Here is a 12,979-nt window from a genome sequence, read left to right on the forward strand (position 1 = left end):
CTATTGAGCCAAACTATGAGGCTGAGTGATTTTCACTCACCTCATAGTTCCCCTTTAAGTCTTGGTCCATCTTGGTAGGGGAGACTGCTGCTACAATACTGTTTTGTTTTTGTATTATTTATTAATCATAAATTGTTTTTGGGCTGATGCAAGCTAAAGTGTGTGCATTGGTGCTGGTCTGAGGTCTGCTGTGCGTTGTTACTGGCCTGAGGTCTTCAGGGCTTTGGTCCTGGTCTGAGGTCTTCAGGGCTTTGGTGCTGGCCTGAGGTCTACTGCCCTAGATGGTGAAGCTAGGATCTAAATGACAAGTCCAGAGCCCGCATCTTTATAAAGACAGCAAAAGCATCTCCTATATTTACATTCTTTAGGCCCTTTAAAGTATTGTTTTCTACTTCCATGAATTGTATTTTATTTGGAAACACTAACTTCATACATGCTAAAGTCAGAGTCTAAGTTGACAGCAATACCAACCAAAAGATGGAGAGGTCTGAGGTCTCAATAATCAGATCTTCCACAGAGTCCAGCATCCAGGTGTGAAACATGATCAGATTCATAATTTTCCCAAGATCTGGATTGTCCCGGAGAGATAGCGGGGCTTTAGCTACGCTGGTGTATGCCTAGGAACAAAACAGAGTATACCCTGAGGAAACTGAATACCCCATTGAAAAGGCTAATGTAATAAGAACAAACAGGACAAACGTGTTTTTGTTACATGGTATTGGATTATACTGATCTTATTATGATTTATGGTTTCAGTTGTACCTGAATAATAACCAGAATAACCAGATCAAAAGTCTGATCTTACCAGGCAATGTCATAGATCTACTTGTGGCTCATTCTTCTAATTATCTAATTATAATCTTTGCATCTTTGGGACTGTCATTTGTCATGGGTTAGGGTTTTTTCATGTGATTGATTTCAATATTATTATACATTTTTACTATCTTTTATTACATTTTTGGTGGTTCATCCATTTCTTTAGAACGTTTGCTGATTTGCTTTTAATTACCAACATTGTTTAGGAGCTCTGGCTAGCATGCCAAGAGCTGTTTGGTTTACAAATATTGCTTCTCGGTGATGAGAGATGCAAGCAGGTGCTCACATTGCCAACATTTCAAAAAAATTTCCAGGGACGCCTTACATCCAGCAAGCCATTTTGGAAGGGCATTCATGTAAAAAGAGCGAGGTATATTATAACAAATTGTACATTTGAATTTAAAAAATAGTATATATGCAGTAGTTTTTGTTAATAAGGACTGAAATACAGCCAAGAAGGTATCAAAATATTTATGTATTTAGCTTTCAACAACTTTTAAACTGGCCGTCCATGGCTCAAATTTGATCCATGTGTGGCCCTGCCGGCACCAACCAGCTCGACAAAAGTCGGTTAGTAAAATCAAAGGAACCGGGTGTAACATTGTTGTCTGAAAAGTGACTGCATCTAATCAAATGCAGTCACTGTTCAGGTTTTCAGACAACCACAGGTGCTGTGGCTGTCAGAATTCAACAGCCATCAGGGGTGATTCATTCATCTGCATTCTTTAGTGTGGATGGGGGAATCAAGCGACTTCTCTCAATCAGCCAACAGGCTGAACAAGAGAAATCTACATACTTATGGCCGGCCTTACTCCATACAGTCTATTTAAAGTGCGGCAACCCAACAGCTCTTGCAGAGAATACAAAAATAAACAACTATTACACTGTAATCAAATATTTAGAAAACATCATATGACACTGACCATTCTGCTGAGTACTGCCACAAATGTTGTGGCTGCTGATGGGTTCAAGGTGGCGAAAATCTTGTGTAATAAAACTAGTTAGGAGGCATTACACTGTGAATATGAATTCTAAATTAGATAGAGCAAAGCTGGAAATCTTTTGTATGCACGTAATGGGGGATTCTACACTGACCACCAATGTAAGGGGGGATTCTACACTGACCACCAATGTAAGGGGGGATTCTACACTGACCACCAATGTAAGAGAGGATTCTACACTGACCACCAATGTAAGGGGGATTCTACACTGACCACCAGTGTAAGGGGGATTCTACACTGACCACCAGTGTAAGGGGGATTCTACACTGACCACCAATGTAAGGGGGGGTTCTACACTGACCACAAATGTAGGGAGGGTTCTACACTGACCACCAATGAAAGGGGGGATTCTACACTGACCACCAATGTAAGGGGGGATTCTACACTGACCACCAATGTAAGAGGGGATTCTACACTGACCATCAATGTAAGGGGTATTCTTCACTGACCACCAATGTAAGAGAGGATTTTATGCTGACCATCAATGCAAGGGGATTCTACACTGACCACCAATGTAAGAGGGGATTCTACACTGACCATCAATGTAAGGGGTATTCTTCACTGACCACCAATGTAAGAGAGGATTTTATGCTGACCATCAATGCAAGGGGATTCTACACTGACCACCAATGTAAGAGGGGATTCTACACTGACCATCAATGTAAGGGGTATTCTTCACTGACCACCAATGTAAGAGAGGATTTTATGCTGACCATCAATGCAAGGGGATTCTACACTGACCACCAATGTAAGAGGGGATTCTACACTGACCATCAATGTAAGGGGTATTCTTCACTGACCACCAATGTAAGAGAGGATTTTATGCTGACCATCAATGCAAGGGGATTCTACACTGACCACCAATGTAAGGGGGATTCTACACTGACCACCAATGTGAGGGGGATTCTACACTGATCACCAATTTAACAGGGACATTTACACTGACCGCCAATGTAAGAGGGGATTCTACACTGACCATCAATGTAAGGGGTATTCTTCACTGACCACCAATGTAAGAGAGGATTTTATGCTGACCATCAATGCAAGGGGATTCTACACTGACCACCAATGTAAGAGGGGATTCTACACTGACCATCAATGTAAGGGGGATTCTTCACTGGCCACCAATGTAAGAGGTATTCTACACTGACCACCAATGTAAGAGGGGATTCTACACTGGCCATCAATGTAAGAGAGGATTTTACGCTGACCACCAATGTAACAGGTCATTTACTCTGACCGCCAATGTAAGAGAGGATTTTGTGCTGGTAAGTTGCAATGGCACCCTAACATACCTTGCAGTACTGTTATACCAAGTGATGCAGTGCAGTGAAAATAAGTAGTGTAATCATTACTTTTTTTCACCGCAACGCACGGTATTGTGGTACTGCGCACTATGCTTTAATGCATGGCCACCAAGGCGTGTTATTTAAATGAATAGCAATGCAGCAGCACACAGTACCACACAATAGGTGCGCTGTGCGATATTATACACTAAACACACGGATAGTGTGCCTTCAATGCACGTTTATGGTGTGGACAGGCCTTAATGCAACTTAAAGCACAAGAAGAAGGTTGAGCACAATTTTTAAATTGCAGTGCACAAAACATTTGATACTTTGCATTGTGGTGGGCTGTTGTGTAGGCATGTTGCTGTGCATTGTACTGTAGATGTGTGTGTGCAAATGACAATGAATGGAAAAACTCCACAACACATATACTTGTGTGTTGGTGTGCATTACTGTAATGTGTGTTATACTGCACCTTGCGGTATGAACAATCCCTACGTATTTTCAAAGAATAGGTTTACTTTAAATACATCTTGGCAGTTTAGGCCTAGTAATGATCAGCATATAGTTTTGCCCAATCTGCCAAGCACATGGAATAAAGTCCTTGCACCCATGGTTACAATGAGAGCAGTTTCGCCTTTTTGCTTTGCATACTATAATCCCCCTTATTACACATATGTAGTGGAATCTCACTAAAAAACAGCAGCTGTTAGACTGCTAATGCTTGTTCAGTAATGACAACAGAATAGATGAAATTTGTGCTCCAGACGTGGCATGTGGTGGCCCTGTCTTTTATCCCCGAGGAATGGCATTGTTCAGCTGGGGGTACTAATGTATGCCTTAATTTATCTGTTTCCATTACAATCACTCAGTACGCTTCCTGTTTTATTGAAAACCATGGTGATTATTGCCAAACATTGCAGTGGAGCTGTTTAATTTCAATGGCGCACATTGTTTATTTATAATTCTTCCTAACAGCAGGCTACGAAATCAAAAGAACTAATTTAGCCGTTGCTAAACAAATGCCATTTACTGTTGCTGACATCTAGTGGTGCCACAAATTATGGCAGCTAGACAGTTACACACCTTACTTTTACCATTTAATAGCTTGATATTTATTAGCGGACTATTGGCAATTGTGAAAGGCTCTAAACTACTTGCTTGCATTAGGGTTCACAGCAATAGGAATTTAATAAGATGCATTGCATAAAATAGTAGGCATGATATTTTGTACACACAATGTTCTTACCTGGAGCCGGAACCAGTCAAGTCTCAGGGCTCTAAAATCAAATGTTTCTTTGTTGTCAACTGCAGAAGGAAAGAGCATATAGGAAATGAGAAAATCATGTAGCTTTAAAATGACATTTATGGGGTTATTCACTTAATGGTGAAGAGTTTGGAAAAGGCAGGAGAAGTGAACAATCTAGGCCAAAGTAGCTGATTTGGAAAAAAAATCTCCTATTCACCTCAATTTCCAGTTCAGCGATGTTATCCTAGATGGTTCACTTCTCCAAACTATTCACCCTTTAGTGATCAGCTGCCTTAGATATCCGTATGCAGTTTTCTGTCATATTGTGAATGTGATCCTTAGAGCTTTGCCTATGCAGAGAGGAGGAATAGGTTTGCTTTAATCTGTCTTTCCCAGCACCACATACTCACCTTTCCTTCACTCGTCTGCTGCTTTATTCTGCCTATGGTAGTAAAGAAAACACTTAGTACTCCAAGGTATGGAGGAGCATTTAACCCACTACATGTAGCAGTGCTGGTGCTTGGCCCAGTACTTTCACATAGGGAGACAATCCTCATCTATCTGTAAACCCTAACTAAACAGAACTCAAAATATAAACAGATAAAACTTTAGCTTTAACATCCAGTACAATTCTTCAAAATAAGCCCTCAGTGACCTATGTAACTGCAGGGAATATGGGTAAATTCATCTTCAGATTTGACAACAGAGGAATTGAAATCACAGCTCATTCCCCTTGCTTTGTCTTGCATCAGATACCTGGCAGCCAGCCAGCCTTCTATTATAAACAAACAACAAGTGCTGTAAGCTGTTAGTAACAGACTGAATCACAACTTCAGAATCTCTGTTCTTGTGATCTTGTGATTGCTGTGAGGATGATTTACTCCACAGTACACTCAGCAGAGGTCTGTGTTAGAAATATGTAAATGCTTTATTGTCCGGGCACATTACCTTCCGTTTGATTCACTAACTAGGTGCTGTGGCATGAAACACATTTGTCAGTGACTCTAACTAGTGTACATTTTTTGATACGCATACAGAAGGTGTGTGGCGTTTTCTTTACTGGAGCCAGAAAGTAGCAGAGAAATTGTATAACAAGAATGGCAGGATACAGGTAAAGTAGAACTGAAGCCCCAACCTTTCTTTTTAGTTTTGAATAGAGTGAGGGAGAGTTAAAACTCTTTTTAGCTTTTTTATAACCATCCATGTCCCATTGGGGAGATTTCCCTTCCCTTCCTCTCCAATAGTTACAACAGGAATTGAGAGGAAATCCCTGCAAAAGTGAGGAAAATTCCTGGTGGTCAGCTAATGTCCTCCTTAGAAGACTTCCCCTCTATTACTGTTCAGATGGCAACCCAAACCTTAGCATTTCTTTTCACTTTCAGTTTAAAGTCCGCAGGACCTAGAGCAATAAAAGCCTGATACCTCTCCACTCCAAAACTAAAAACTTTACATTTATTCTTTTTTTTATAAAAAACCACAAATAAAAAAACCAAGACACATCAAAAAAAGTAACATCCATAGTATACAACAAGAAATAGACCCACGTTCCAATTTCACTGCATAGATAAATACAATAACAGAAATAAAAATGCGTTTTGTTTTTGGTTTTTTTGCAGCAACCAACCTCAAAATTGACCAGGGTCCTCTTCTTTTATTCAGCTATAATTATCGGGGGATCATTAGAAATCACCCTCTTAGTATACCATGGTGTTAGAATAAAAGATACATAAGATTTTGTTTTTTGAGTCAATATATGATTCCCTTACATCAAAAAAACGTTTGGGCTTGGGTATCCTTACTAAGCATTGTCTCAGCCCAATCATTTTAAATACAAACATCAACTTGCACAGAAAAAGAGTTAGAGAAGGTGGTTCAGAATATATCCATTAACGTAGGATCGTTCTTCCCCATCAAAGATATATAGTAATAGACAATAGCTTCTTACATCCAGGAGTGATTCTCACTCCATGAAGATATAGAATTCCAAAGATCGCCCAAGCTGCAGACAAACATAAATAATTGACCAAGTTTTGCCGAGTATACTGGGCAATATCATACCAAAAAGACTTTGGGGTCTATTCACTAAGCTGCCGAGGGCAGCAGAGTGAACAACCGACCCCAAGTGAAGTGAGCCGAACACTGTTCGGCTATTCACTTCAGGCTTGTACGGCTGATTTCAGCCGTATATCGGCTTGCTTCACATGGCTTCGGGTCGGCCATGCTCAGCATGAAGTGCAGAAGGAGTTCGACTCAGCCGATCCAACATCTGGATCGGCTGAGCCGACCCTCCGGCAGGCTACTCACTGCTGTTCGGTCTATTCTTATAGATGCCGAACAAATCTTAGGGCTGCCTCAAAAATCATGTTATAAATCTGCTGATTCCTGTCCACACTTCAAACATCTAGAGGAGCAACTAAGACCCATAAAATAAGACCTATGCGGAGAAATATAATCTCCGTGATACACAATTAATTCCACTTTAATACATTATTTTACAATCATTTCAAAACAATATTTAAAATATTATTCTACAAATGATGTGTTACCTTGTTTTACATTCAGTGAAGACAGAGTGCTTACAAATGAAGACATAATCACAGATTCCTCTTCTGGGCAAACGGTGAGATTCTAGAAGAGATTTATACACACTGGACTTGTGGTTACTCTGAACAGTTTAGAAGTTAAGCGGCAGAAGATTGACTAGTGAATGTATGATAGATTTATTGTACTGAACATAAAAAAGCACATAACTGTTTTTCAGGGACGGATTTACTTTTAGGCCTGGTTCACATGGGCGGTGAGGGGCAGTAAAAGCGCACAGTTGATGAGCAGTTTTACCACCCCCCAGCCACCTGCTGCAATGGTAGCACTGCATCCGCATAGTGGTGTATACATTGCCACGGCCGCAATACTTTTGTTGCTGGAAAAGTTTACAGCATGTCGTGTCAGCTTGTCAAAGCTGACAAGTGAAATGTTTGGGACCTCACCACAACCGCGTGGGTATGTGGTTGTGGAGTGGTACTTCAATAAAAAATCCCATTGGGATTTAAAAAAAACCTACATTCAGGAGGCAGCGGTATTGCATCCTGAATGCCAGGCAGCCACTAATCCTGAATGCCAGGTAGCCACTGCTCCACCGGCCTCTAAAAAGCGATTCACTGCAGATTGCTATTCAGAGGGATGTGGAGACTGCAGCCTGTCTAAATAAGGCCTCGGGCACATTGGGCTCAGACAAAGAGATGGCCTGCTCCAGTTTTTGTCTGCTCCAGTTTTGATAAATTCCCCTCCATGTATTTAGGCAATAGACATACCCCGTACTACTCCCCCAGTTATGCAGACCATTAAGAAATGTTGTTTTTCACCATTACTTTTCCTTTATACTGGCTTTTTGAAATAGCAAACAAGCTAATTAGGAGATAAAATAAAGGATTTAGTGCAGAAAACCACTTTTGGTAGTTAAATAGAACTTTTTTGATCTATACATCAGGCCTAAAATAGGGACAACTGAGAAGGAAAGAAAGAAGGACTTGATTTTAAAAGAGGAACAATCCTTCCAAATGAGAAATGTGGGACTCATGGTTATCAGCCACTTTTATTTTCTCATCATCAGTAAAAATAAAGTAATGTCTTATAAGATTATTTACAAATTGTCACAATATTCAAAGCAAAGCTAGGAACTGAAAAACATGATTCTAGCAGAGGGATGATGCTTTAACTTCAAATGACTGTGTGCCTACAAGCTCTACTGATGAAAATGTGTCCCTGTTGTTTTGCAAATGTAGTTCAATTTCAGATAAGATTTTCTTGTCATGTAAAAAAAACATAAGGCCTCCAGTTTACAATAGATCCAAGCACAACAAACATATAGTGTATGTATTCTTATTTATTTATGTTCTAAGGAAAAGGCTGCTTTCCTTAAAAAATGTTATAACATATTATTGCTACACACTGCAATACAGATGTTCCTCGCTTACCGAAGTACCTGTTTTGCGACCACTCGCACTTACGACGAACCGCCGATCGACCTCAGACCTTGCGCGTCAGCACGCCGTGTCGCCGGCGGAAGTGACGTCCTCCGATCTTCACTGGGGGTCCCGGTAAGTATTTCCATTGCCCGATGTACAGTACACTGTTCGGTACTGTACATTGGTAACGCTATACAGTTCTGTACTAATGCAGTACAGTACTGCATAGGGTTCCTCACTTAACGACCAATCCGTTTAACGACCTGGTCGTAGGAAGGGAACTCGGTCGTTAAGTGAGGAATACCTGTATTTAATTTAAAGAGACCCTGTCACCACCTTAAAAAGTAAAAGCACAGAAAAATCAAGTATTTTAAATGCTTATTTTTTACCTTTGCATAAACCAATTTTTTATTGACTTGCAATGTGCCTTTGAACTTGTTAAGGAATTTGTCTAGGTCGATTCCCTAGCACAGCTGTCACTAAATGGTAGACTGCAGTCCAGACTGTTCTGTCTGACTGTTCTGTCCAGACCGCGATTGCCAACCTGCATTAGGTTATGGATGGCTGACAGTGGATACACAGGGAGATACACAGGGGGGTTACAGCCAGCACTGCTGTACCAGGCCTGATCCTACCCCAACCATTGTTGTTCATTGGTCTGCAGGACCAGACCAAGGAACATTTGTTCCCCGATCTGCTATGTGATGAATGAAGCCGCAAGTGCTATGCTCTCAGCTCTTTCTGCTTCAGAACTGTCAAAACCCGGCTGAAATGCCAGGTAAGCAGACAATCAAGAAAAAGTATGTGCTTGATTTTCTGTATTGGAGGGCAGGAGAGACATTAGGGGTCTAATAGACCCCAGATGTATTCATAAAGAGAACCTGTCACCTCCAAATGATGTCACATATGGGCTTGTTATCCCCTTTGTGATAGCAAAATGTGAGAAAAAAATGTAAGTATAGTGATGACTAAAAAAGTAAAAAAAGAAATACATAAAGATATATAAAAAAAACAGGTACATATTATATCTGCACTCTCAGGGCCTTTAGAGGCTTTTACAGGTAAATAACATGCATTCAAAAAGGAAACATTGTTGTGGAAATAAATTGTTCTACATTTCTTCTATGCGCCTATTGATTTGTGCCACCACCACAGTGCAAGGGTTAAGAGTTTGTTTTGGTCTAGGAGTGAAAATAGCTGTTTGCCTGGCTACTAGACTGCTCCCCGCAGCCTTTTCTTCCCTGGGCTCCAGTTGTCTAAGGGCCCGTGATGTCATCACATCTAATGCAGGTCCATTCGATATGAGGATGCTGAAGAACATTCCACTCCCGGAGCGGAGAGGACCAGAGATGACCGCTGACTGAGGCAGGACCAAGGATCAGGTTAGTATATCTTCTGTATTTCGGCCCCTAGACCAAAACAAGCACTTAACCCTTGCAGTTCAGGGGTAGCCTCACTGCAAGGGTTAATTTGGAGGAAAAAAATAATCTTTTTTAAGTATTTTTCTTTTTTAAGTATTTTTTCAAGTTATTTGTAGAGGTGCACCGAAATAGAATGTGCTGACCAAAACCGAAAATAAAAAAAATTGTCAGGCCGAAGCCTAAAACATTTTTTTCTAACTTTTAAAAAAAATTAATATTTTATTTTTATCTTTTTCTCTCTAAACTTAACATATTTTTTTATTATTTAATTGTTATTTTTTTATTTATTTTTTTATTAAATATTTTAGTTTTTTAACTTTACTATTGGGGGCTTTGGGAAATATCGGGGGTCTTTTAACTAGAAAAAGAGAATAGAAAAAGACTGCAGCCCCTGTTATGAATGAACAGGAATCCTCTATACTGATTGTTCCTGTCCATTCACAACCTGTGGAGATCGTATGTTTACCATGTCCACAATTATGAATAAACAACAAGTGATGTAGAGCACTTCCTGATCATTTATAATTGGGGACACAGTAAACATACTATGTCCTCAATTATTTACAAGCAGTCAGCGATCAGCTGATCGCTGACTGCTTGTACTCGCTCTCCATCCTGACTCGCTGCCCCGCCGGCTCAACCTCCTGAGGCAGCTCACAGCTGTCTCCGCCCCCACACTGCTCCCCATCCTGATCTGTCACAAGAGGCCGAGCGTGGTGGAGCGTGGTGGAGCAGGAGGAGAGCTCGGCCTCCTGTGACACACCGTTCACAGTGTGAGGGGACACAGAGGAGCACCCAGCGAGGAGGAGAGAAATCATGGATGCACCGCAATTTCAGCAGAAAGATGGTGCTTTTGGCATTTTTGGCCGATATATTTTGGTGGCCGAAATTTCAGTGCAGTCCCTAGTTATATGGGTTTTTTGGGGGGTGGGGGGTAGAATAAAGTGAACTTTCCATTTTCATAGAAGGTACATGTTAATCTTTAATATATCCTTTTCGTAATGGTTTACATACCTGAATGATATCACTGAGGACCAGGGCATCAAACCTGGCTAAATACTGGAGATGATATTTCTGGATTATAGGCAGGTGTTTTTTCACTAACGTTTGGATCTCCTCCATGCAAAACATCAGTTCAGCTATATGGCTAATATAAATTATAATAGGAAAGAAAAAGTATTAAGGACAGAGCATCGATATACAGACGATATAGACTGTACATATAATCTGTTTGCATGAAACCATTTTACAGACCCACAGAAAAAGCCACAGCTGATTTTACACTTATAAAATATTCTGTTTTCACTACCTTTTTTGTTGCATTCTAAAAAAAAAACACCGGAATTATTCACAAACGTTTATTTGGGATCACGTACAAGAGCTTTGTGTGCGTCTTAGCAGCTTGTCTTCCTTTATACAAGTAAATGTGAATAGAAACATACCCCTGAAGAAGTCATGCCCCTTGACGTAACATACGTAGGGTGGAGTATAGGAGCTGAGCGATTGCACACAGTGTCTGTAGCTGCTTACTAAAAACCTTATTTTTATCTATGATATGTGAGTAGTATACTTTTTTTAATACATTTTAGTATCTTTTTAAAACCATCTGCACTACGAGTTTCCACTTTTTGTTTGATGCATGGTCCATTTGGATGAATTGACTGCTTTCAAGTCCTGAGACTGCAATGAGAGTCTGTGGGGGTGATTTACTAACCTAAACACGCACCAGGTGCGTGTGCATTTTTACACAGCAAAACGTATTTATCAACCAAACACGAGCAACGTGTCACATTTTCACGCCATTATGGCGCGAGAGAGGAGGAAATCGGCAACAGGTGCTTCCTCTACCTGGTTTGAATAAAGGTGCCCACACACCTTGCGATAATCGTACGATAATCGTGGGAAATCCCGCGATCGTACGACTATTAGCGCAATGTGTGGAAGGCGTGTGACCTCTGCTACTGTAAGGTCGCACAACTTTTTTTTAAATAAATTCTTTATTTAAAGTTTAATACAAAAAATGTGTACCCATGCGGACTCGCAGGTCCAGGTACATAGAAGATAGTCGAGACATGGAGCAAGTAAAGGGAATACACACAAGGAAAAGTCCAACCAACAGAACACGCAACTCATCCACCTTCCGCAGCCAAACTTGGAGTGTTGGAGGGTCTGAAGGCTTCCAAAACAGAGGGATACATGCCCTTGCAGCATTCACCAAGTGAATCAGCAGAGATTTGCGGTACCTTTTCTTTGGTAGCGGGGAGAGGTGTAAAAGCGCCGCCGCCGGCTCATCCCTCAGAGACACCCCAGTGAGACGTTGAATTATGGCAAGGATCGAATCCCAGAACTCTGGAAGTCGAGTACATGACCAAAAGATGTGTAAAATTGTTCCCGGTTTCTGGCCACACCTCCAGGATAAGGGTGACGTATGCGGGAACATTTTGTGTAGCGTGGCTGGGACATAGTACCATCTATTAAGGATCTTATAGCCAGATTCTTGAATGGAGCTGTTAATGGATGCCTTGTGAGCAAAGTATAGAATGTACTCCCGCTGTGTAGAGAAGAATGTGCATTCCAAGTCCCGTTCCCACTTGGTCAAGAACAAGGGGGGATAGTGATTGGGCACATGGACCAGTAGGGCATGGGCTCTAGATAGACCATGCTCCACTAAGTCGCCGCTCAGACATATCTCCTCAAAGGCCGATATGTCAGTCCTTGGTGGGTCCGCACTCAAGAGGCTCAATAAAAATGAGTGCAGCTGCATAGCCTGCCACCTCATCAGAGGAGGTGAAACCATGGACGAGAGCTCACTCCAGCCTCTGAACACAGTTATTCTCACTAGATCTGGAGTGTCTTATGAGATTTGGTAATATCACTCATGTGCTGCTTATTATTCCTCTGAAAGGGCCTGCAGGAGGGCAAACTGTACCTGAGGACAGCAGTGCAAGCATCTCCCTGCTTCTGCTTCACTCATTCTGTGGATCTGTGCTTTCTCCACCTCTTTGATGTTTCTTGATAATCAGATCACCAGTAATCATACGGGGTGGGTCTGACATGAGGAAACAAAGACATGTGGAAATAGCCACCTCCACAGAGAGACACAGCAGTTGGTTTACTAAAGTCAAACAGGCTATTTACTTTGCAAGTGTCTGAGGTACGGACATGCAGTAACACAGACAGTGATGTCACCATGCCAAATTCAAACAACAGCAGCAGCCTGTAGGGAAAAGGACCCCGC

At 41.3% G+C, this 12,979-nt stretch overlaps 1 protein-coding gene across 1 annotated transcript in view; it reads right to left on the reverse strand.

Annotated features, from left to right (window-relative positions):
- NCKAP1L (NCK associated protein 1 like) overlaps positions 1-12,979 on the reverse strand; it is a 162,220-nt gene that overhangs the window by 115,858 nt on the left and 33,383 nt on the right. Inside the window, exons 13-16 of the mRNA XM_018568674.1 lie at positions 10,756-10,888; positions 6,902-6,983; positions 4,356-4,414; positions 472-617 (exon numbers count right to left, since the gene is read on the reverse strand). Of these exons, the coding sequence (XP_018424176.1) occupies positions 472-617; positions 4,356-4,414; positions 6,902-6,983; positions 10,756-10,888 (420 nt within the window). The remainder of the gene's footprint in view (positions 1-471; positions 618-4,355; positions 4,415-6,901; positions 6,984-10,755; positions 10,889-12,979) is intronic.

The sequence above is a fragment of the Nanorana parkeri genome, unplaced genomic scaffold, assembly GCF_000935625.1.
Source record: "Nanorana parkeri isolate BGI_ZX_2015 unplaced genomic scaffold, ASM93562v1 scaffold33, whole genome shotgun sequence".
In the NCBI taxonomy this organism is placed as follows: domain Eukaryota; kingdom Metazoa; phylum Chordata; class Amphibia; order Anura; family Dicroglossidae; genus Nanorana; species Nanorana parkeri.